This window comes from Felis catus, chromosome B1 (assembly GCF_018350175.1).
Source record: "Felis catus isolate Fca126 chromosome B1, F.catus_Fca126_mat1.0, whole genome shotgun sequence".
NCBI lineage: Eukaryota > Metazoa > Chordata > Mammalia > Carnivora > Felidae > Felis > Felis catus.
In genome coordinates this window covers 36198036-36223610 of record NC_058371.1, presented here as the reverse complement: position 1 = coordinate 36223610, position 25575 = coordinate 36198036, and the positions used below count along the sequence as shown (strand labels likewise).

General features: G+C 50.0%; 1 protein-coding gene across 4 annotated transcripts in view; it reads right to left on the bottom strand.

Moving 5' to 3' along the window:
- The window catches only part of GFRA2 (GDNF family receptor alpha 2), a 97070-nt gene that overhangs the window by 40692 nt on the left and 30803 nt on the right, over positions 1–25575 (bottom strand). For all 4 annotated transcript variants that reach the window (XM_045055424.1, XM_045055427.1, XM_045055426.1 and 1 more), the window contains one exon: positions 12953–13307. In XM_045055424.1, coding sequence (XP_044911359.1) covers positions 12953–13307 — 355 coding nt within the window. The remainder of the gene's footprint in view (positions 1–12952; positions 13308–25575) is intronic.

The following is a 25575-nucleotide window of genomic DNA, read 5'->3' as shown; positions in this document are numbered from 1 at the left end:
TGGAGACACTGCTTCATTCCAGTCCCCTGTCTCCCCCGGACCCTGAGGAAGTCCCAGGTCGGGACCCAAGAGCTCTCTGAGGGTCTTAATGCCTGGTACCGACTCCCCTCTGAGGGCCTAGGAGGCAGTGGCCCCTACCTTCTGGCAGGCTCAGATCCAGATACAAGTTTTTCCCATAAGAGTGAATGCACATGTGTGTGAAGAACAAGTGGGGTATGTCATCCCTGGGGACACAAACCCGTAGGGAAAACTAGACCTCCTTTAAAATCCGGTAAGCTTGTATGTATGGAGATGCTAACAAAGACTGAATGTTAACAATATATTTAGAGAAAAAAAATAGCTCACAAAACAGCACATACTGCATGACATCATTTTTGTCAAAATACGTGTATGCAGATTTACAAAGTCTGGAAGTATATTTTCTCCAAAATGTTTACCATGGCTTATTTCAGGGTGTTAGAGAAGACGATGATTTCTACTTTCTTTGTACGCTTGCTTGAATGATGTGTTATAGTGAGTGCATATCACTTTTATAATCAGCAAAAATGGTAAAGTGAATCTCGCTTTAAAAATTAGGGAAAGAGGTGCCTGGTGGCTCAGTCAGTTGGGCGTCCCGACTTTTGATTTCGGCTCAGGTCATCGTCTCACAGTTCACGGGTTTGAGCCCCACATCGGGTTCTGTGCTAACAGCATGCAGCCTACTTAAGATTCTCTCTCCCTCCCTCTCTTTCTCTCTCTCTCTCTGCCCCTCCCCCGCTCTTTGTGTGTGTACATGCATGCTCTGTCTCTCTCTCAAAATAAATGAAACTTTAAAAAATAAATTAAAAGTAAATAAAAATTAGAGAAAAAAGGAAAGAGAAAGGGGAGGGGAGGGAACCTCCTAGATCATGTAATCCATTCATCCATTCTCTTCACATGACCCCAAGAGACAGGAGATACATGCCACATCTGTTCAGAAAGAACCTACAAAGCCCATCCAACCAGACACTCATCCGAGGCTTGCCAAGGGGCCTCCAGCCTCTGCTTGGTCCATACCTCTGAACTCACTACCCATCCCAGTTTCCAGTAAGATCAGAGTCAGATACTAACAAAGGTAGTACCAGGACGGCAGCAGTATTGGGATTTAGTATAACTCCTAATCCAGGACCCTTTTCACCAGACTCTATTTCTTCCTCTTCGTAAGCAACAAATTTGGAAAAATCCTGGGTCTGCTGAAATTGCAGCACACAGTGGGAGGCCTGGGAGGGACAGGGGGAGACCCTATGTGCTCTGTGTCTCCCCAGGGCATCTCAAAGCTCCAACCTCATGCATACACATGCACATACATGCACACACACTCTCTTTCACCTGTGGCACCTTCTGCTCTGAGCAGCACATTTCTTCCTGCCTGGAACAAACACGCCCAGTCCTGCTTCTCCCTCCTGTCCCCCTCCCCTGGAAGCCTCTGCCCCTAGGGCGCCCTGTCCTCCTTCCCACCCCAGCCACAGGACCCGGGACTCCACACCACCCTCCGTGGCTCTTCCAGCCACACGGCTCCCTTTCTCTGAATGCCTACAGCAAGCAGCCTAATCCTTACAACACTTAATTAACTGGGGCCTCCTCTTCGTATTTAATGTTTTCAGACGTGTGAGCCTTGTCTCCCCAAATGAGCTTATATGCTCTTTGAAGGAAGTAATGTTTACCTTGTGCCTGTGTGCCAGGCCCCACGCTCACTGCTCTTTCTGCATTACCTCACTTAATCCCATAATCTCCATCCCAAGCCCCGGTCTTTCTCCTGAATTCCCACATACACAAACACTTCACTGGGATTTCCACTTGTTTCCGATGATAGGCTTGAAACAGACCTCTTCCCTCTGTGCCTAGACCTTCTCCTCTTCCTCATCCTCTCTTCTCTCGGGTGATGGCTTCATCAGTCAGCAGACCACCAAGCCAGAGACCATGGACTCCTCACTCCCTTGGGTCCCTATCCTAAAGTCCCCTGGAACTGACCTCTAAAGGTCTCTGAAGTGTGTCTGTGACCCAGCCCCTCCATACTCACCCTGTGCCTTGGCCTGACCCCAGGCCCCATCACAATGTGGTCCCAGTGGGACTCCCAGTCTCCAGCCTCACTCTTCTCAGACCATTGTGTACACAGCAGCAAAAGAAATCTTTCCAAAACACTGGCAGGATCATGTCACTCTCTTCCTTAAAAGACTTCATGATGTCCCATTTTCTTCTGGAGAATATCACACTGCTTTCCCTGTGCTTCCATAAGGTCCCCACTTTATAACACATGCACTCCCTCTGGAAGGACCAGAGGCCTGCTTCCTTGTACAGACCTATTCCCCCCTCTAACTCAGCCCAGATATCCCCCAAAGCTTCCTTCCGCAAGGGCCCCCGCCAACTTCAGTGGGGCCAGCCCTCCACCTCTCAGCCAGTACCAAGGCAGGCCTGTGGTTTACCTGAGCATCCTGGGTGCTGAGCACCCAGAGCAGCCCTGTTGAATGGGTTACCAAGCTTCAACGTGGCATCATCACGTTGCTGTCCTTATTTTGATGAGGAACGCAGAGGTTCCGTGATGTTAAAGCTGCCCAAGCTCACACAGCTGTCTAGGTGAGGCTCTGAACCTGCCCAAGCTCACACAACTGTCTTAGGTGAGGATCTGAAGCTAGGACTGTGACTCCAGCTGCTTCATGCTGCCCTGTGAAGAATACATCTGAGGAGTCTTCTCTTGAGCATGTCACAGTGCTCAGAGAGCACCCGCCATGGGCCAGGTGGAAGAGAAGTCACACACCCGGGAGGACCCCTGCCAGACTAAAGCAGTACACCATGGGCAAGGCAGGCTGTGAGCAGCTATCCCAAAATTTCCCTACTGCTCCATAATGAAGAGTGAGTATCTTACGACTCCTTCATACATAGCCCAATGTCCTGGTTCTACTCTGCATAAGGGCACCAACGGCGGTGTGATATGCTTACTCGCCTTCGAGACCCTGGGATAATAGAATCACCTGTATGAGAGCTGTGAGTCTTCCACTAAGAACCTCCAAAAGGGCCCTGAGGCAGACAGCCAGCTCGAGGATACCAGGCTAGTGCTACTTAGGAAGAAGGGGAACTGCCTCATCCCTGTGGATACCACCCCGGGAGGACAAAGAACATGTCCTGGCTAACCATGGAAAAAGCCACATCCTGCCCCCTGAATGCCAGAGAGGAATGCCCATGCAGGTAGCCCCAGGGGCACCTCTCAAATACTCCTTGGTATTGTAGTGCATGCCTCCTGGCAGAAGAAGGCTGAAAAAGCAAGGTTCCTCAGGCAGCCTCAGGCCATCTTCTCCAGGAGGGTGGGTCATCTAGGTCATTCAGAAGACCATGGGGTTTAGAAAAAGTCTCTTCCCACATTTAAGGGCCCTTTTGGCCATAACTAGAAAAGCTGAGTCAGTGGCAACCATATCATTGCCCCTCAGAGCCCAGGGAGGACAAGGAAGGTGGGATGTTTGGAGTCCTAATCACATTGCAGTGTATGTGTCCACATCAAAGACCATCAGGCACATGGGGCCCACACCATACACTGTATCTTCAAGGCTGGGCAGCCTCAGGATCACAGACTGACCCTGGCCAAGGGTGTGGCCCTAGGACCTACAGGGTGTTATGGCAGAGTGCCTGAGAGTGCTCACGGTGGCAGTTACCCCCACCCTACACTTGTCAAAGCCATACCAGCATTGGGTTCCCCTTGGCCCTTTCTTCACTGAACAGGCAGATGAGCAACTCTCTACACTGCACGCACTCCCTTTCCTTGAGGATCTTTCCCAGGAAGCTCTGACCAACCAACTGACAAACATTTCTATGGCTCTGATCAAGCTTCTGTAATCACCTCTTCACCCAAACTGCTGTGGAAGAAGTCACCAGTGCCTTCCACTTTCCCAAATCCAATGGTCAGCTGTGTGTCCTCATCTTTCTGGACTTCTCAACAGCATCTGGCACAGCCGTCCACTCCCTCTTTCTCAAAAACCTCCTTCTGACTCCTGGGACATCATAATAACACCACCAACCCCTTACCAGACACTTACAGGTGCCAGGCACATTCTCAGTGCCTCCGCCCAGGCCAGCCTCTCCCTGGGGGGCCCTGTCCATTGCCCTAGCCTTGAATACCAGAAATATGCTAATGACCCTCAGAATTTATAACCCCAGTCAAGCTCCAGATAGGAATGTCTCCAAGGCATCTCAAAATTAACATGCCTAAAATGGAATTCCTGATTTATCTCCCATCCAAGCCTTCACCATCTCAGAAAATGGCACAGTCACACACCAAGCTGCTCAAGCCATAAGCCAGCAGGTTACCCTGAAATTCCTTCATCTCCTCACTCCGACATCAAGGTATATCATTTCTATCTCCAAACATCACACATCAGCCCACTTATCTCTCTACACACAGACATCCCCTGGCCTGAGCTGCCATCACCTCTGGTCTGGTGATACTAGGATAACCACCTCCCAGGCTGCTTGAGACCATTCTTGCCCCCTCCCTTGGGTCTCCACACAGTAGACAGAGTCATCTTTTCATATCCCAATTTAAATAATGTCACTAGCTGGATTCAAAGCTTCCTTTAATTGCACTCAGAAAAAAATCCAAATTCCTTGTTATAAAGCAAATATTTCATGGGGGTGTAATGTACAGCACAGGGAATATGGTCAATAATATTGTAGTAACTTTGTGTGGTGACACAGGATGACTACACTTACCATAATGAACACTGCATAACATATGGAACTGTCAAATCATTATGTCACGTACCTGAAACTGATGTAATGTTGTATGTCAACTACATTTCAATCTACAACAAAACCCAAACTCCTTGCCGTGGCCTGCAAGGCCCTGTGTGACCTGGCACTGCCTGCCCCCTCCACTTTCTCCTGCTCTTCTCCCCTGGAGTCCCTTCTGCTCCAGCCATGCCAGCTTTCTTTCATTTCCCCAGCAATGCAAACCCCCCACTCCTCCAAACCTCTGCACATGCTATTTCTTCTGCGTGAAATGTTTTCCCCCATTTGTCTTACCTATGGCTTCTCGTTTGTCATGTCTCCGTTACATGTCGCCTCCTCAGATAAATTTGTCCTGGCCCCCTGTCCAAGTAGCTCTCCCCTCCTTCCCCATTATCCTCTATTTCTACATCCTGCTCATTTTGCAAATGTTAATTATATATTTATCTGTTTACTCCTATCTCCTCCATCAGACTATATAAGCTCCAGGGGTGCAGGGACCATCTCTATCATGTTCTCATGCCTAGCACAGTGCCTGACATACAATAAATATTTGTTAAATAAGTCAACAGAGTAGTAACATAAAAATACAACAAAACCAGAGACCTAACTAGGGAGACACAGTGCTAAAGGAAAGTCATGTGATCGGTGCCACATGAAGTATACAGCAAAGTTCTAGAAAGCATCAGTAGAAGACATAGCTAGGAGATGGGGACCAAACAGGCTTTGAATGAAGGGTAAGTCTTCATGCTATAGACTGAATGTTCATGTCCCTCCAAACTGATATGTTCAAACCCTGATCCTCAGTGTGATGGTATTTGGAGGTAGAGTTTCCAAGAGGTAATTAGATCATGAGGGTAGAACCCCCATGATGGAATTTGTGCCTTTATATAAAAAGGAAGAGACACCAGATCTCTCTCTGTGTGCACATTCCAAGGAAGGCCACTTGAGGACATGACCCTCACCAAGAGCTCAACTATGCTGCTACCCTGATCTCAGACTTCCAGCCTCCAGAACTGTGAGAAGATATTTGCTGTTTCATCACCCCATCCCCTTCTATGGAATTTTGTTAGAGCAACCCTAAGATATTAAGTAGCAAGCCAGTAGACAGCTCATATCAATGAGTGAAAGTGGAAATAATCAAGGATCCTAGGGCACAACCAAGATGATGGCAGCTGAAAGTGTGCCCTGGTCCCATCTAAGCAAACACACACACAAGTGTAGGTAATGCCTATGGTAGGAACAGACCTTACTGGTTTATATTCTGATCCTCTCTGCATAGTGGCATCTCTCCCAGATGGGTCATTCCTCCTGCCAATCATCCAGTACTGGAGGGGTTCTTGTGCAGAACTCTGCAAGAGGGGACCTTAGCTAGACAAGGGGTGCACCACCACATCTCTGTGGGGCGTAAGCTCTATGCAGCCCAGATGCCCAGAGAGTTAGCCTGGATGGGAAAGGTTAAAGGCACTCTCTGCCCAGCCATGCTAATACCCCTGCAGCAGGCAAAGCCGGAAGATGTAAACTAGATGTCTAGGCAGCAGCTTCTCACTGTGTTTATTTTCCCAGAGCCTTAGTAAAATAATGTTCAAAATTCCAGCTTGGTCTCAATGTATCACAGGAAATTCCAAGAGGAGTCATTTGGGCAGGACCGTTGCTAAGGCCAGCAGCAGGAGCCAGCATGGGATCCCCAGTGTCTCTGGTAAGGTTAAAGATCCCAGGATGCTGCCACACAAAGCGTCTCCCTCCACTGGCAACCTTGCTGGTTAGGTTTGCTTCGGGAAAAGGATGATGTCTCTACCCCATGGCACTCCTGGGCACAGCTTTGCTCTGGAGGTAGACTGGGATGTGGGGTTCTGAGCTCTGCTCAAGACCGGGCAGACCCCTAAGCCAGGTTCATGTGTATGGCTGCTCTGTTACCAAAGTGACCCAGGGGAGACCTGGTAGGTAGCAGAGCAGAACTGTGATGTCAAGAGAACCTGAGTGGAAATGCTATCATCTAGTTTATTGTGTGGCTCTATTCTCGCTGCAGAGGCAACAGAGTGTTGACGCTAGACTCTAAGCAAACTGAGGACAAGGACCTCCATCTACTTCAAGAACTCTCTGATCTGGGTACGAGACCTGGTCCACAGTGGATGATCAATAAATAGTTGTCAGATGAATAAAGCAATGGCCCTAAGACCTGCATTCCTCCTGCTCCAGGTGACCCACTGGGCCCAGGAACACTGGCTGGATTCCAGCAGGGCAGCCATTGTGCCCCTTCTGTGCCTGTAGCAGGTATTGCTAATCAATCATTCACAGTCCTCCAGGCAGCCAATCCAAGCTGGCCATCTAGACAAGGCAGAGGTTCTTAAGTTTTGAGAGATGAAGGAACCCTTTAAGAATCTAATGAAAGCAACGCATTTCTCTCTGGAACATACACACAAAACTTTGTATATGATTTCAAGATATTCCAGACCCTCTCCTTTAAAAGAAGTGAAGGCTTAGAAGCCCCAGAGCCCATTCACCCCATGCAAATAATCACCTGCTGCTGTTTATGGAGATAACTCGCTGAAAGCATCAGTCAACAGATTCTACAGAGTCCAAAGGAAGCTGAGGGACAACCCCAAGGAGCCAAGAATCAAATGCAAACCTGTCCATATACACTGCCTACATCCCCAGACATGCCCCAGTGAGGCAAGAGGCTGAGCTTGCTGAAGAGACTCCTCCCCGCTCCCTGTGGACAACCTTGATTGGGGGGAGGGGGGTAGGGACGGGGTCCCCAGCCCCTCTGCCTTCCCGGCAGTCCTCCTGGACAAGGACAGTGTCCACTGCACAGGGGGCCCAGGCAGCCAGGGCAGCCCCAGGCTGGAATCTATTTATACACATCCTCAGCACCCAGAGGTTAAATTACAGCCCAGGACATGGCACAGGGCCAGCACCGAGTTATTTATATCCTCTTGGCAGACCAAGAGGAACAGGGCATTTCAGAGGGCCTCTTCTAAATGAGGCCTGAAAGGGACACAGTTTACAGGACAACATAACCATCCTCCCCACAGCTTCCCAGGCACATACAGCACATACACACACACACACACACACACACACACACACACACACACACACAATCCAGACTGTCCTTGCAATAAGTATAAGCGGAGAGTAGACATCAGAAGATTGTGTTAAAAAAAAAAGTAGGTCATGGCCCATTGGGGGGCTAGGGTGAGAGAATTCAGCCAAATTCCATGGATTCATTCCAAGAGATTCTCTGGGCTTTCCAGACTCTGTATCAGAAGACTTTTAAAGGAAAAGCCTCTCCTGGACTTAAGTTTACAGCTCTAAAGCCTCATGGGATACAAACCAGACAAAAGCCAGAGACAGAGTATTCAAATTCAGGGCCAGTTGGAGCCAGGGAGCAGGAAGCTTCCACGCTAATCCTGGTCCAAAGAGTCAGGGGAGGATTCAGAAGTGCTTCCCATAAACCCTAGCCCCAGCACAGAGATGTCCTTGTTTAACCAAAGGCTTCTTCAAACCCCAACACCTTGTGTTTAGTGACATTTCATAAGACAGCACAGTGGAGTCTGTTAAATATCACACTGGGGATGTACAAGGCCTGCCCCTGGGTATGCCACAAAGCAGATCAACAGACTTGCTTTAATGCAGTGCCAGTTGAGGTGGGCTCTGGCAGAGCTGTCCCCCAGGAATCCTGGGCCAAGATTCACTCGGAGAGAAGCATAGCCAGGCCCCAACTCCCCCAGCAGGAAAGCGAAGGGGGCCAGGCAGGCTTGGCAAAGTGAGGACTGGGTGCTATAGCCCTGGAGCACCAGGCATGTCCCAAGAGTTGCCTGCCAGCAAGAGCCTCACTCTCCAAGAGTCAGCCCAAAGAAGCTTTCCCATGATCCCCATCAAAGCCAGTTTTGTCCATTAAAGTGACCAGGAAAGGAAGGCTTGGGGTCTCCGTTTCCTGATCCAAACGTCACGACACTGAGCTCACCCATTTCACAGTAAAGATTTCCACCTGTGGTGCCTATCTTGGAGGGCAGAAACCTGGAAGGATCCAATGCTAGGCAAGAAAGGGAGGGTGCTTCTCCCATATGGAGAACAAAGTCTGGGCTACCTCTTCTCTTCATGCCCCCCTCCAGCCACCCATCACCTCCTGGGCTCCTCCGTGACATGGGGAAAGGGTCCATGGGTCCGTAAGTCAGGCTTGCAAGAACATGGAAAAACATCAACTCCTCCCCTTCCAGGCCTGTCCCTAGGTCCTTCAAATCTGCCCTCCCATGCCTTCTACCCCAACAAGGGGTCTCTGTTGTATTCTCTTGTGCCAAGAGCTCATCTTCCCAGAAATATACCTCAAGTGGAGGTGCAGGAGGAGAAAGCTGCCCCCAAACCCAGGCTCACAGACCTGGGAAGGGTCCTTGCAGACTGGTGAACATCCCTATGTGATCAGTGAAGAAACCAAGGGCATGAGGAGTGAAATGGCCCACCCGGGACCACTCAGGAGACCAGAGGCAGGTCTGCCAGCTCTAGGGTGACCACGGTGACCACTTCCACCCACCACCTATCAATCTGTTTCGCCCCAGTGTACCTCAAGCCTCAGCTCTGAGTCATAGGCAAAGCTCCCCAGAGAACACCTGGCCAGGCTTTTATAACCCCCAGGCCCTGCCAGCCCCATCCTGGATGCAGATCCTCCTTCAGCCCTGTCCTACCACTTTCAGGACCACACTTTAAATCTGTTCCGGAATGGGAGCTGGGCAGGGAGGGTTAGAGGAATGCCCGGTTCTAGACCAAGAGCTCACCCTGTCACCTCATCCTGGAGCACCTAGAACTTCAACACTTGACCGAATTCAAACATCTAGAGACTGCACTGTTGGCGGGTCCTGCGATCGCTGTCTAAATTTATGTCCTGTTGCATGGAGCCTCCTCCAGTTGGCTTAGTGCCTCTCAGAGGCTGTCAGCCCTTAGCTCCAGGGACGCCTCATTCCAGACTCCCTCAATCCTTAATCTCATTGAAACACCCCTTCTGGTTCTACAATATGAGGCTTAATCCCCATCTCCCGTTTCTGGCTTCCCCCACCCCTGGAATAAGAAACAAAAAAACCCCTCCGGCTCTTTAAACAGCCACAGATGTTCTAGAAGCCTGAAATTATCCTGCTCTCAACTCCCCCCCTCTCACTCAGGACCATGGACCTCCCACACCCCCACATTGAGGAACCACACACACTGTCCTCCCTTAACACAGGACTCATGAAGGGGATGCTGGTGCTCTTGTGGCTTGTCTGCTACCACTCCTCATGGAGACGGCTGAGGCCGGCTCATCCGCTGGCCTTGGTGCACCTGGCCCACAGGTGCGCACAGGCTCCTGCATGTTCCAGCCTGTCGTCACTGGACTTGGACTCAGGTTGGCCCTCCAGTTCCCTCCCAGGCCCAGCTGCTAATCCATCTGTCATTCCACATACACTATGTGTAACAGCCTGGTGGGTCATGTCAGCACTTAGAAGAAGGAGAGGACGTTATGTCCATCCAAGAACTACCATGCTCCCTTCCAGTGCGCTCTGGAACTCGTGTGGGCCATCATGGTCCCACTTTATCCCAGCCACCACGAGGCACAGAGCTCCAGCTCAGTGACTGCTAGATCGCACACCTGAGGCACTGGCTCCCGACTTCCTTTGCAGGGCCCTGGGTTTCTGCCTCTAACCATCCTCTTGTTGTATGTGTGGTTTGTTTTAAATCACCTCAATCAGTGCCTGTAAGTGACAAGGCCTATTTTTTTTAAGTAAGCAAAAGAGAAAAGCCTACCATCTTCACAGCTTTCCCAAGCCCTGCAGCGAGCTCTTGGGATCAGGCCTGTCTCTGAACTCAGGCAGTGCTTGTTTTCCAAACCAAAACAGCACTTCCCCTTCATCGAACACGCTCCCCACCCCACCGGCACTCCCATGGTAGAAAGAGGCCCCTCTTCCCCCTGCAGCCTCTATCACGGGGGGTGTGCGTGTGTCTCTCTCTCCTGTGCGTGCATGTCCTCAACAAGAGGGTTTGCCTCCACTTCTGCCTCCTGCCATGCCTGAACCAACTACAGCTGGTTTCCACCCATCACTCACTCACTCACACAGATTCACACACTCCCTCTCACACTCATGCACTCTCAAACTCACACACATCCATATGCCCCCCCCCCCACGTACACACTCTCACACTTCCTCACAGGCACACTCACACACTCTCTTGTACACACATGTACACACCATGAGGTACCATGTCTCAGTCACCCCCTCCCTCAGGAACCCCTCTCTCCTGGATTCTGGCCCACTTCCTCCTGGCTATCCTTCCACCCTCCAAGCCTCCCTGCCACAAGCCCCACTTCCTTTGCCCCTCTCTGAATAAATGGTATTTCCAGAAGAGTTCTGCCTCACTATCCATACCAAAGGCTTCTCTCATCACCTAAACACTGAGGATGCCCAAATCTGTAGGCCTCTCCAGCCTAGACTCCCTCTTGGGCTCCACCAATCCACCCTGCACCATTTCACTCACTGCTGGGGCTTTAATCACCAATGAGGTGCCCAGCAACTCCCAAACCCACTTCTCCACTCCAGCCTCTTTACTGAGCATGCCCCAGACATTGCCTGGGGCATGGCAATGGTCCTCCAGGCACCTCAAATGCTACACACCCAAAACCCCCACACACACTGAATGGCTCCTTCATGCCATAATTACTTAACTAGGAAACATAGAGGTCACCGTTCATTTAATCCATTCAAGAAACGTCTGTGGAGTGCTCACCATGTGCCACGCTTTACGTGTAGGACGAGGTATGGAGTAAACAAAACAGAAATGACTTCTGCCTCCAGGGAACTTTCAACCAATCACCCAGTCCTGTCAAGTCTACTTACCAATCATATCTGAAATGATACACTTCTGTTCATCCCTACAGCCACTATCTGAGTCCAGTCCAGGATGCTACACTGGAAAAAGCAGTGTGGATGGATGGATCCCAGCTCCGAAATGTATGAGCTGTGTGACCTTAGGCAAGCTACCTTCTATGTCTCTATTTCCTCTTTTGACAGATAAAGATGATAATAGTTATCTACCCAGTAGTTTTGTTGTGAGAATTAAATTAGACAAACCATATAATAAACCAGCATCCAGGACACAGTAAGCAATCTCTGAATATCTCTGCACCACCATGGCCTCTATTTCTGCAGCAGCCCCACCTGTGGCCTCCCCACCTCACAACCCACACTCCATGTGCACCCACCATCTGCAGTTCCCCATGAGGCCAGGTTCTCTCCTACCCTCCAGCCTTTTGCATATGCTTTTCCAGCTGACACATTCCCTGGCTTTCACCTTCTCATTTTTCAAGGTTTAGCTCAAGGCCCCCTCCTCTAGAGCCCCAGACTAAAGCAGATGTCCCTACCCCATGCTGCCTCATCTGAGAGCCACTGCACTGGGATCCCTGCTTTGTGTCCCCTTCTGGACAGGCTGCTCCTCAGAGAGCACAATGTTCACCTCTGCACACCCAGGTCTTAGAACTGAGCGCTGGGTGCAACAGGGACTCAACAAATGCTTAACAACAAACAGGGAAGACATAAGAACTATACAGAAGCAAATTTCAACTCACGGTAATGACAACCGAAAAAAACCTTGCTAATAATCAGGCTATGCTTATCAAAATGGAGTATACACCAGGCTCTGTGCTAAGCTTCCGACACACATCATGTCACCTAATCCTCACAATAACCAAATGTGGACATTTTTATTCCTGTTTACAGGTGAAGGAATGGCAGTGACTCGGGAAATTTTTACAACTTGCTCCGAGTCACACAGCTAGTAAGTAGAAAAGTCAAATCTGGGCAGTCACACTCGAACCCACACCCTGCCCCAGCACCAGACTGGCTCAGCTCTCCGTGTGTAAGGAACTGCCTCTGCGATTTAGGAGGGCCGCATCCTGCCCGCCACATGACCTCAATGGGACATGAGGTGGCGGTTTCCTTCAGGAGTGGGGCCGAATTCACTGAAGGTCCCTTCTCAGCCCAGCAGGCTCTAGGGTCTATGAAATTCTATGCTCGCTGGGTTGTTCACCGTGGATTCCCACAGTGCTAAGCACGAGTGAACACAGAGAAGGCAGACAAACCGTAAACACGGGTCAGAACGAGCAAGCGGACGGCAGGTGTCTGCGCGCGGACGGCAGGTGTCTGCGCGCGCACGCCGGGGCCCGGGAGCGCGGAGCGGGGGCTGCGGGCGGGCATACCGGCACAGGTGGTCGGTGCGGCACACGCCGCGGAGATCCAGGCAGTTGGGCTTCTCCTTGTCCTCGTAGGAGCAGCTGGGCAGGATGGTCTGCCGGCGGCGCTCGGCGCACGCCCGGTCTCGGCAGGAGCAGAAGAGCATGCGGTAGGTGTACTCGCCCGGCACGCGGTCGAAGAACTGGCGCAGGGCCTTGTGGCACTTGCGGCGGTTGCAGCGCTCCGCAGGAGAGATCTCGCGGTTGCAGATGGAGATGTAGGAGGAGCGCAGCTTCTTGCAGTTGTCGTTCAGGTTGCAGGCCTTGGCGGCATCCAGGCAGTGGTTGCTCTTGGCACTGGCCACCGGGTCTGCCCCTGTCCCTGGGGGTGAAGGAAAGGGAGGTCACGGGCCTGCTGGGGCACGGGAAGACCACCGCCATAGGCCCACTGGGCACACCTCCCAGGGTTCAAGATGCCCTCTCTACCTCAGTTTCCTCCTCCGTGAAACGGGTCACCCAACAGGCAGTAAGGATTAAAATGGGGGAATACACAGCTTAGGACAGCACCTGGTGCATAGCCAGCCTTACCTGTGGTGAGTCAAGATGATGAGGAATGTTAATCCAGGCTCATTTAAAACTTACCACAACCCAAAAGGCAAGCAACTAGCGGGGAGTGGGTTGCTCAGTGGGTTAAGTGTCTGACTCATGATTCCAGCACAAGTCATGATGTCACGGTTTGTGAGATAAAGCCACCCAGCTCTTTGCTGACACTGTGGAGCCTGCTTGGGATTCTCTCTCTTCCTCTCTCTCTCTGTCCCTCCCCGACTCGGGTGCCTGCTCTCTCTCTCTCTCTCTCTCTCTCTCAAAATAAAAAAATAAACATTTTTTTTTAAGGCAAGCAACTAGGTAGGTGTTCATGCCCTGTTCACAAAAGTAGATAATGGGAAATAAAATGACTGGTTCACGGTCACACAACTGAGTGGCAGCTGAGGCAAGATGGGCTCCCAGGCCCCTGAGCACCCTGCAATGGCACACTTGAACAGGCTTCTGCTCTGGGTACTGCTGGCATTTAGGGAGGGACAATTCTCATCATGGGATCTTCAGCAGCCACCACTACCACCACCCTCACCCCCACCACAGGACCACTGAAAACTGTCCCTACACATTTCAAAATGCCACATGGCAGGGGTGCTACAGCAGCTAGTTAGCATGGAGAACCCCTAAAAAGGAAGGTCCAGGTGGGAGCCCCGGAAGTAGAGGTAAGAGGCTGAAGTCCAGCCTCAGACTCTAATGGGGCTGAGCGCATAACCAACTAAAGGGCGCATGTGCTAGATGTTGGGACTCGGCCGTTAGCACCATGGCTTTGAGCTCTGCCATTGGGGTGAGATGTCTTGGACACGAAGCAGGATTCCCACAATCTGTAAAGTTCCCTTTGTGCTGGCTACCCCATCCCACAAGTCTCGGCTCTTCTAAGGACCACCTGACCCTCCACTGCCAGCTGACCCCACCCACAGTGCCTCTTGTCCATCCTGATGACAGACTGGAGGGAGGCAGGAATCCTGCCCATACATGCCCACCTGAGACATTCTGTGGAGAGCCAGATGGGAGGCCACCTAGCCCTACCTCTTGATTTTACAGCTAAGGAAACTGACGCAGTGAGTGGGCAAGGCCACCCAGCACACTGGTGGTAAACCAGAGCAGGAACCAGGTCATGCCAACACTGTGTACACCAGAAGAATCATCAGCTTAGGTTTTAGGATGGATGAGCCTTAGCCTTTTCACTCATTCTTCATCTAGCCAGTATTTCCTGAGCACCATCCACTTCATGCAAGGTCCTAGGAGGTGGTGGGAAGGACACAAACTGAGGCAAGCTAACACCATGCCCCACACCCCGCCTCCCGTGGCCAGCCCAGGTGTCCGAGCATTCCCAGCACCATTCCTGGTGTTCAGGTCTCTTGGTCATTAAAGATCTAGCAAACCCCACCTCTGCACAGCCCTCTCTTGGCTAGGTGTGTCAGAAATGTGTAAGAAGAGGCCCCATTCTCAAAGAGCTCACAAATCTAGCTAGGAAACCAAGAAGCAGTAGAATACAGTTAAGACTGGGTGTTATAGAACTGAGCCATCTGTATTCAACTCCTGGCCCTGCTACTTACTAGCTGTACAGCTTTGGACAAATGACTGAATCTTCCTTTGCCTCAGTTTCCCCATCTGCAAAATAGTACCTACCAAATAGCACGGTTGTGAGTGTGAATGAGATAGCTCATTTTTTCCTCTCTCCTGCATGATAATTTTGCTCTGTCTACTAGATCATCCCCATCAGCTACTATATCACCCATCTTTAAGGGAAAAAAGCCTCCTTGTGACCATATAGCCACCATTAAGGTAATCCTATTTTTTTGCTCTCCTTTAGAGCAAAAGCTCTCAAAGGAGTCATCCATACCAGCGATCTCTTTCTCCCCTTCTGGTCTCACCTGGACCCACTGCAGCCTAGCGTCTGCTTCCCCCTCTTGCCAGTGGTCAGGGATCCTGGGGCTTCCTCCTCCTCAGCCCATCTGGACACTAGACACAGCAGGTTACCCCATCTGGCCCTCTTTCCTCACAGTCTTGCCCTCTCCACTGGGCTTCCTGCTGCCACCCTGCATTCACCTTCACAACTATCCACCTTTTCCTCCAGGGCTCAGCCCCTCTTCTCTATGTGCACCCACTTCCCAGGGCACTCATGGCTTGTCCCCAGCCAAGCCTCCCCATGAGTACAAGATTCACACGTCCAGCTGCCTGTTTACTTGCCCGCTCTACCTGAAAGGCTGACACTGCATCTCAACCTTAACAGGCCCCAAACCAAACCCACACATTCCCCCCAACGCTGCTCCCCCACCCCAGTTCCCCTCATCTGTAATGAAAACAACTCACCCTCCCACTAGCTCAGGCTAAAATTCTAGGTACTCCCTTGACTCCTCTCTCATTCGCACACCACGTCAGAAAAACCAACCAGTTCCACCTCCAGAATACATCCGGGATCCAACCACTTCTCACCGCCACCGCTGCTCCCAGTGTGGTCCAAGCCATCATCACCACATCCTGGCAAGAGCCTCCTTCCTAGGCTCCCTGCTCTATCCTCGCACCCACCCCACCCCCTGCCTCAAAACAATCCTCTCATCGCAGCTGGAGTGAACCTTCTAGAACATAAGGCAGAGAGATAATGCTCCTAGGCCTCAAAGCTTCCTATGGCTTCCCTTCATTCAGAGGCTTGGGCCTGGTCTTCAAGGCCCTATATCTGTGCTGTCCAATATGGTAGCCACTAGCCACATGTGGCCATTGAACCTGAAACGTGGCTAAGCCCAAAATGAGATGTCCACACCAGATTTTGAAAATACACTCCAGATTTTGAAGATTCACTAAGAAAAAAAATAATAAAGCATTTCATTAATAATTTTTTAGTTTAACTATATATTGAATCAATAATATTCTGAAAATATATTAAGCAAATGTATGGTTAAAATTAATTTTACTTGCTTCTTTTTACTTTTTTAATGTGGCTATTAGAACACTTAGAATTATATAGATGACTCATATTTCTGTTAGCCAGCACTGCTGTATGTGACCTCACCTCCTCCTCCTGGTCACTTCCTCCATTCCAGCCACACTGGCCTCCTTGCTTTTCCTGGAATGTGCCTTGACCTCAGGGCCTTCGCACTTTCTGCTTCCGCTTCCTGGAAAGCTCTCCTCCATGACCTTTCCTCACTTCTTTCAGGTCTCTGCTCAAATGTTACCTTATCTGTGAATCCTTTCCGACCATATACGTAACAAGAAGTTACTCCCTTTACCCTTTCTCTGATCTCTTTTTCCCACAACTCATCACCATCTGCCAGAGTATACACTTCCTTAGTCATTTGTTTGTTTGTGTTACATATAAACTCCATTTGAAAGCAGGGGCTTTATTGGTTGCACTTACTGCCATATCCATACTTCCCAATGCCTGGTACATGGTAGGTGTTGAATGCAAATTTGACGAGTGAAAGAATAAATGTACTTAGAACAATATCTAATACGTAACAAGTACTTAGAAGTTGTTGGCTAATACTATTAAAGAAGCCAAACTGATGTGGAGCCAGCAATAGTGGTCAATACAAGGCCATGTCTAATCAAGTATCAATGTAAGGGCCCAGTCCAGAAGGACTCAGATGTGAAAGTCAGGAGACAATGGATGAAGACTAGGCCTCACCTCGACACCCTGCCAACAACAGCCCTAGAATGGCAGAAGAAGTTCCCTCTCTTCTTGTTGTGAAAGGAAAAGGGGGATTAAGGCCAAAAAGGAATCAAGGTTGGTTTTCAACTCTTTACTAAAGGCCTACTAGGTGCAAGCACTTCCCCCAGAGACCCAGCTGGAGACAGGGGAGTGGCCCATGGAAGTGCTAAGCTGTGCATCAGGGAAGTCAGGGTGCTGTAGCAGCAGAGAGGAAAGCATCCTGCCCAGACCAGGGGTCACAGAAGCAGTGACATCTCGGCTGAACCTACAGGATGAGTCAGAGGAAGCAAAAAGAGTAGGAACGGGGTCCCAGGCCAAGGGAACAAAGAGCTGGGGCAAAAGCTGGGAGGACCTGACAGCAATTCAGGATGCCTGGACACAGAGACCGAAAGTGAGGCCCAGGAGAGCACAGCGAGGGCTTGTCCCCGGTGGGGTGCGGCCTCCCAAGCTGTCCCCTAAGCTGCAGCCAAACCAGCCTGCCCACATCGAGATCCAAGGACACACGTCCACACAAAGGCTATTCTGGGGGCACCACCTCTACACCAGCCAGGTTGTTCTTCTGTGTTTCTTGCACCTGTCAGGATGCTGGCGGGCAGAGGGGAAGAGCAAGCAAAGCAGCCTGGGGCGGAGGTGGAGGAGAGCAGAGAGTGAGGATGGAGGGGGGCCCCCAAAGAAGAGCAGGGCGACAACGCACGCAGAGCAGCAGCTAATTTAGGCCCGCGGCTGCTTTTAGGTTCCCCAGGTGCCCTGTTCCTGCTCCTCTCAGCGTGTTCCTGAGCTAATGCCGCTGTAATTACAGCCTCAGTGCCTTCCATTTGTAGTCTGAATAGCGAAAGCTTGTGCTAGGGGGGTGGGAAATGTAAACCCCTGGGCCAAAACTTGGTAAATTTCCTAGAAAAAAAAAAAAAAAACAATAAATGTGGCAACAGTAACAGCAATTGCCTAGTTACAGGGAAGATGCCCCTTCTGATCCTCCCTGAGCAGGTACCGGCCCTGTGGAGAACGGACCCAGAAGCTGGCCCAAGCACGGCTTTCCCTACCAGTGAGGAAATATGTGCCGGGGGAAGGCAAGCCCACCAGACAGCCCCTTCCCACATCCACTATCTCTCCTTCACCACTAAGCGCCTCTCCCATGGGTTCAGAAGGCTTTGTTTTCTCTTCAGGAACCCCTACTGGGGGAGGAAGGAGAAATGCTGGATTGCAAACAACAGCCTCACCCAGTGTGGGCCTGAGCCCCTGAACTAAAATGTGCAAAGGGCAGGGAGGGAGGCCCCTGCTACCCCACCCCTCCGTCCCCCGCAGAGACCACACAGGAGCTGAGAAGGACCCAGGAACTAGAAGTTCATCGTAGGCCTGGGCCAGCCAGCTCTCCACACTCACTCTGCTCCTACCCACGCGGGTCTCCCACGCCTGCCGAGAGGAGCCCAGCTGGGCCAAGGAGTAGATGAGAAACAGCTGCCTCAGGGTGTGTGAGTGGGGATTGAACCATGCCTGGTACTTTTCCAAAACCGCAGTGAACTCAGCCTCCCAGCTCCAGCCCCTGGGGACACGGCTTGGCTTTTTCACGCCCTTCACGCCCTTCCCTTCCTGTCCCTCCGTGACAGCAGGGCCAGGAAACAACGGCAGAAGGGCTCCCTCACCCCAGCGAAGCCTCACCCACCGCCCCTCTTCCCTCCTGGGGGGCTCCCCTGAGCCAAAGACCATGTGTCCCTGGATCGTCAAACTGGTATCTTTAAAATATCCGTGTGACACCATATGGAGATGGGCTCACCACACAGCAGTCAAATTTCTCTTTCAAATCTCTTAATTCTCAAATGAAATCTTTAAATTTCTCAATTGACTCACTTTTTTAAATTTTTCAATACCTACCCGGATTTGTCCTAAATGATAACATCTATGTTAGTTCTGCATTTTTCTACTATGTGTTAAAATGCACTGCTATTAAAATAACAACACTGGGTGGCTCAGTTGGTTGAGCATCTGACTCTTGATTTGGGCTCAAGTCATGAGATTGAGCCCCGCATCGGGCTTTGTGCTGACAGCATGGAGTCTGCTTGGGATTCTCTCCCTCTCCTTCTCTCCCTGCCCCACCCCCACTCACACACTCTCTCTTTCTCTGAAATAAAAATAGTTAATTAATTAATTAAACAAAATAAAATCAAAGTATTTATTCTTATGCCCATCTCCCATTCCCTCAGCAGTGTGCCTGGTCAGTCTGGTTGGTCTGGTCAGTGGGAGGGAAGTAACTGATTTACAGTCAAGGTTCTTAAATTTCATTGCATTGGTTGAGTCACTTGAAGTGCCTGTTACACGCAAATGCACAGGCCCCATGCCTTTCTGTCAAGAGCTCTATGGCTGGTCCCTAAGAATCTGGATTTCACAAGCTGCCCTGTGACTCTGAGGCTGCCTTCCAAAGTTGCAGAACCACTGACTTGGAGCACAGGCTGAGTTGCCAATGCCCATTCCTCAAATATGCACACATCCCACCCAGCACACCATTTACCAAGCCCACCCTCAGCAGAAGGCAATTTGTAGAGCATGCCTTCTGGGGCTTCACCCACCCCCCCCCTACCCAAACAAGAAGCTCATCAAGGTAGACTTTCTAACAACCAACAGGCCTCTCCCCATGGGAACAGAAATAAGACGCTCACCATTCTATGATACTTGCAGGCTAATGGGTCCTCGGGTGTTTCTGTTCCCTTTCTGGCCTTCCAGGAGTCTGCCAGCCTGGTTGCTTGCCCCTAACCCCTTTTCCAGCTGCAATGTCCAGCCCCAAGTCCACACTGAGCCCCTGGGCACCCACACAAGTATAAGACTCTGACGGCTGCAGGGAGTGAGAAAGCTCCCATCCCACCTCGTTTAGAAACAGGCTAAAAGGAGTCTACCCTGGCCCCATGCAAACACAGCATGTATACACACAGAAACACGCTCATATATACAGGGGTCACAGCCACACCGGCTGCCTTCATGCACAGCCCCCAATTTCCTATCAACTGCCAGTCAGTCACACAGCTGTCAGTCAACAAATATTTTCAGATACTGACCACATGTTCTAGAAATCCAGCTGCGAACTGGAAAGACAGAGTCCCTTCTCTCCAGAGGCTTTCAGTCTAGTGAAAGACCAGTAATAAACATATAAATAGTAAGGTAATTTAAAGTGCTGATGGGGCACCCGGGTGGCTCAGTTGGTTGGGCATCCGACTTTGGCTCAGGTCATGATCTCACAGTTTGTGGGTTTAAGCCTCGCATCGGGCTCTGTGCTGACAGCTCAGAGCCTGGAGCTTGCTTCAGATTCTGTGTCTCCCTCTCTCTGTCCCTCCCCCACTTGCACTGTGTGTGTGTCTCTCTCTCACACAAATAAATAAACATTAAAAAATTAAAAACAAAAATAAAGTGCTGATAAGTGCCATGAAGAAAATACATAAGGAAATTCAGAAGAGAATGACTGGGGTCTGGAAGGGGCTGTCCTAGGAGGTAACATCCAAGTTGAGATAGAATGATGGGCAGGAGTAAAATGTGCAAAAAATCCAAAGTAAGAGAATCCCAAGCAAAAGGAAAAGCAGGTGCAAAGGTCCTGAGACAAGCATGACCTTGGTGTGTTCATAGGCAAAAGGAACCATAAAGTGGCTGAAGCTTCCTTAATGAAGTAAAAGTAAAAGAAGAAGCCACAGGTGGTGGTCTAGGTAGAGTGGTAACTACAAAGATGTCAAAAACTGAGTCCATTCGGCAAATAACTTAGAGAGAAAACCAACAGGATTGGTCAGATGCTGAATAGGAAGAAAAAGAAATCCTGGAAAACTCTGAAGTTTTGGGCTGGAGCACCAGGTAGATGGTGGAATCACTTTGTGAAACAGGAAAGACCTAAAGGGGAGAAGGAGGGCAGAACTGAACACATAATTCTGTTTTCACTGAAGTTTGAGATGCCTACTAGATGTCCAAGTGGAGATACTGAAAAGGCAGAAGAATCAATGAGTCTGGATTGCAGAAGGTACATCTGAGCTAGAGGCATAAAACACCACCGCTGACATGGAAGCTATTTAGTGTCATAAGACTAAATGAGGTTGCCTAGTTTGAGGGTGACAATAAAGAAGAGGAAAGGGGTCAGGAAAAAGCCTCGGACATCATCATGTAGTGGATATTGGGAGGTGGTGGAAAGTCAGGAGACACTGGTGTCATGGAAGCCAAGACAAGAACTTCAAAGAAAAGGACAGTCAACTGAGTCCAAATAATTAGGGACATAAGGGTGAGCAGAGAGGCCATCAACAATGAGATGTCAACAAAACAAACTAAATAGGGATGAATGGAAGGCAGGAAAGGTGGGGAGCTAAGGGGAGCCTATCTTCCCTGTTGGGCTATAGCCATCTGCACCATCACCTCCACACCCCTCAGCCTCATGAGGCCATCCACACCCAGCCACCACTCAAGATTCCCTGATTTTCCCAACACGGAGCACTCACTACATGTAAAGCACTGCTAAGAGAAATGAACCAAACCGGCAATGCTCCTGCCCTCCTGGAGCTTACATTCTAGTGGAAATGAAGAGATTATAATCAAGTAACAAATGGAAAATTACCCGTGGCCTGAGGCTCGCTCCACAGGCTTCACAGTGTCCCTGCTGGGGGCCAGGCTAGTGATTATGAGCAGGAACTCTGGCCCAACTGGGAGGCAGAGGACCTGGCAGAGCCATCAACTAGCAGAGCAAGCATGTGCAGACAGGTTATGTGACCTCTTTGAGCCTCATTTTCCTCACCTGCAAAATGAGGATAAAACACCCAGGCTGCCTACACACAGGACTATGCTAAAGATTAGACTGGATAATGTAGGTAAAAATGCCTCACACAGTTTCCGGTCCATAGCACATGCACCATAAATGCTTGTTTAAGAATGTGTTCCCCGGCTGGATAGATCTTCCCCCACATCTCTGTTTGCACATAACCCTGCTAAAAGAAGTCCAACCCATGCACCTCTTGCCCCAGCCTCACACACGACACCCGAAAGATAGAAGGGTCCCCAGTCACTCACTGGTGAGCAAGAGGCAGACTTCAGAGCGCCCTCTGCTCATCCAGAAGCCTAAGAGAGCAGCACCTCCAGGATCTTCCTCTCAGCTTGGAGCGGTGGCCAGGAGCCCCATACCATCTGCATGAATGCATCTGCATACCGTCAGCTTCCCCAAGAGATGACCTTGCACTCCCAGCATGCCTCGCCTGCCAGTCCTCTGTCCTCACTCAAGGCCCAGAGACCCAGTGGGACAGCAACCTTCATTTCCCCCACCGCTCAGGGTGCCTCCCCCCGCCCGCCACCAACTGGCAGTGCTAGTCCAGGCTCCCCACCTTTTATCCTCAACCTTCTCTGGGACTCTCCCCTCACCTCTATCCCCACACAACACGCAGCTACCCCAGCATCCTCCAGGGTCAGCTGTATTTTTGGAAGCAGACCAACACACCAAAAGTCAATTTGATGAATGGCAAATTCACTGAAAATCGATTCCAAAAATCGATTGCTTTTTGAATATCATTTTATATTTTGTCAAATCTTAACCACTGTTGGTATGCTTTCTCCGATTCTTCAAAAGGCATATTAGGCTTGATTTTGTGTTTTAAGCAATTAAAAATTAAAATTTCATTATTTCACACTTTAAGGGACTTTTTCAGCCACTTTTGAGGGTTCTATGTCTTTTTAAATGTAGTTTGGGTGGGTTTGTTTGTTTGTTTAATTAGGATTTTTACCATGCTCACACCAGTTCCCACAACAGCATATCAGCTTTAATTTTGTATTTATAACAATTAAAAGCCAAAATTGAGGCATTTCATATTGATGTGATTCACCTGTACCTTCATCAGCATTTTTTATTTGTGGTGAATGGACGCAGGATTGGAAGCACCAACCATAAGCTAAATTTTTTTACTGATTATGAAATAAACTTTTCTCACCATAAGAAGTCCTTCTTCACAAAGAAATTCCAAAAAGCCACCTGCAGTTGCTGTTTTTACCTTGCTACCTCACATCCTCTTTTCCATCCTCCCCAAATCAAGCTTCCAACCCACAGCCCCACTAAGGACACTCCGGTCAAGGTCATTAGTGACCCCCATGGTGCCGAATGCCATGGTCATGTCTCTAAACATCTCTAACTTGACCTCTTGGCTACATTTAGCATGTCTTACCCCTTCCTCTCTCCTGAGACCCGTGCTTGAGCTCTTGGTCTCAAGAGCTCTTGGCTCCCCCTGGTACCCTTCACACTGGCCTTCATCTCAGCCTCCTCTGCGCTAGCTCTTCGTCCTCTGCATTGGAGAGCCCCCACCTACCTCCCCCTCGGTCCACACACTCTCACTAGGTGACCTCATGGGTCCAGAGCTTTAAACACCATCTATATGCTAACGACTCTCAATCTATATATCAACCCTAACCTCTCCTCAGAACTCCAGGCTTACATCCAACTGCCTACTTGGCATTTCCAGACAGAGGTCTAAAGGTCTGACTAGTATCTCCAGCCTACTGTGGCAGACAGAGAACTCTCCTCCCCCTTCCCCATCCTGATATATGGCAGTCCCATTGTTGTTCAAGCCTAAATTACCACAGTTGTCCTTAGCTCTGTGCCACCACAGATCCCAGATCGTACACCCTACTGTCTTAGGACTCTGGCCAGTGCAACAGCCTCTAACTGCTCTCTGGCTCCCACCGCTGCCCATGCCCATCCCTGCCCCATGATCCACTGTGTCACAGCGCAAGAGTAAGCTTTTCAAAAGCATAACTCGGGGCGCCTGGGTGGCTCAGTCGGTTAAGCGTCCGACTTCAGCTCAGGTCACTATCTCGCAGTCCGTGAGTTTGAGCCCCGCGTCGGGCTCTGGGCTGATGGCTCAGAGCCTGGAGCCTGCTTCCGATTCTGTGTCTCCCTCTCTCTCTGCCCCTCCCCCGTTCATGCTCTGTCTCTGTCTCAAAAATAAATAAACGTTAAAAAAATTTAAAAAAAAAAAGCATAACTCATACTGTGCTACTCAAGTGCCTAAAATCCTAGAAAGGTTTCTCATCACTCTTAAAATGAAATCCACAGTCCTTAACTTACCTGCAGCATCCCAGTGATCTGGCCCCTGCCTGCCTAGGTGCCCAACCTCCCAAACCACCACCTCCACCTCACTCGCTGGGTCCCAGGCCCCACCCTCCCTCACAGTGTCCTGCCCTGGGGACCTTTCCCTAGATGTGCTCTCTGCCATTCCACAGACTTCCCATGGCTGGATCCTTCCAGGGAGTCAGATTTTGGCATTCCCAATCTGGATGACCCACCAGCCACCTCTGTCCTGTCCTCCTATTTAATCCTTGCATGCCATTCAGCACTATCTTTCTGTTGTTGCTGTTAATTTGTTTGTTGGCTTGTTTTCTGTTTTTCTCTGTCTCGGGCTAATCGAAATAAGCTCCATAAAAGCAACAGTCTCCCTTGCCTTGTTTGTTCACTGACATTTCCCCAGCACCTAGAACAGGGCACAGCACCCAAGGGATTTTCCTGGAGTCTAAAGAATGAATTCACATACACATTGCTTCTGCAGGAGGGGACGGAAGCATCCAGAAGATGACATAACCTCCACACTGTAGGAAGCCCCAAAATACACATACAGAGGTTTAGTCCACTAATTATTTTTGTTAATCACGTGAAGATAGCCTTCCCATCCTCTAATGTCCCTCTGTATTCACCCCTGCACCAGTGTTCTCAGGGCTTCCCTAGGAGGTAGAAAAGAGGGCTGAGGGCAGTGATTGTTCCCCTGACAGAAGGGCCACATCACCCCCTCCACTTTTTCATTCCCACTCAGTGGGAGTCACTCAGTGACTCCCAGTCAGACACCTGTTCCTTTCTTTCACACTTTTTCATTCCCACTCAGTGGGAGTCACTCAGTGACTCCCAGTCAGACCTGTTCCTTTCTTTCAACAGCCTAGGGGTTAAAGGAACGCATCAACAGATATGGTTGGAAGAGGCATTCCCAGGGCAGTTACCCAAAACCTGCCTTCCACCAGGATAAATCAGGTGAGTATAGTTCATGGCTAAGCCAGGAGTGTGTTCAGGGGGTGGAGAGGGAGACAGAACCTTGCAGAGCCATCTGAGAGCCTCTAAAGAGCAGAGACCTGGCCCAGAACCACCCCACATCCCCACTGCTGGCAGAGCCTGGCTTATATACCCAAGGGGAAGCAAGTAGGTGCCCCTGGGAGATATTGTTTTAGAAGTACCAGAAAATGTCTTCACCCCAAAAACCTCGTCCCAACCATGACATGTCAAATTTTACCATTACAAAGCCTTTCCTTGGGGTTAAACTTTGTTCTCTCCTGTTCTACTCATTCTTTCTTTCCTTCTTGCCTTCTTCTTTGGACACAAAGGCAATGAAACATGAAGTCACCAACACCCCGCTCACACCTTAGTACA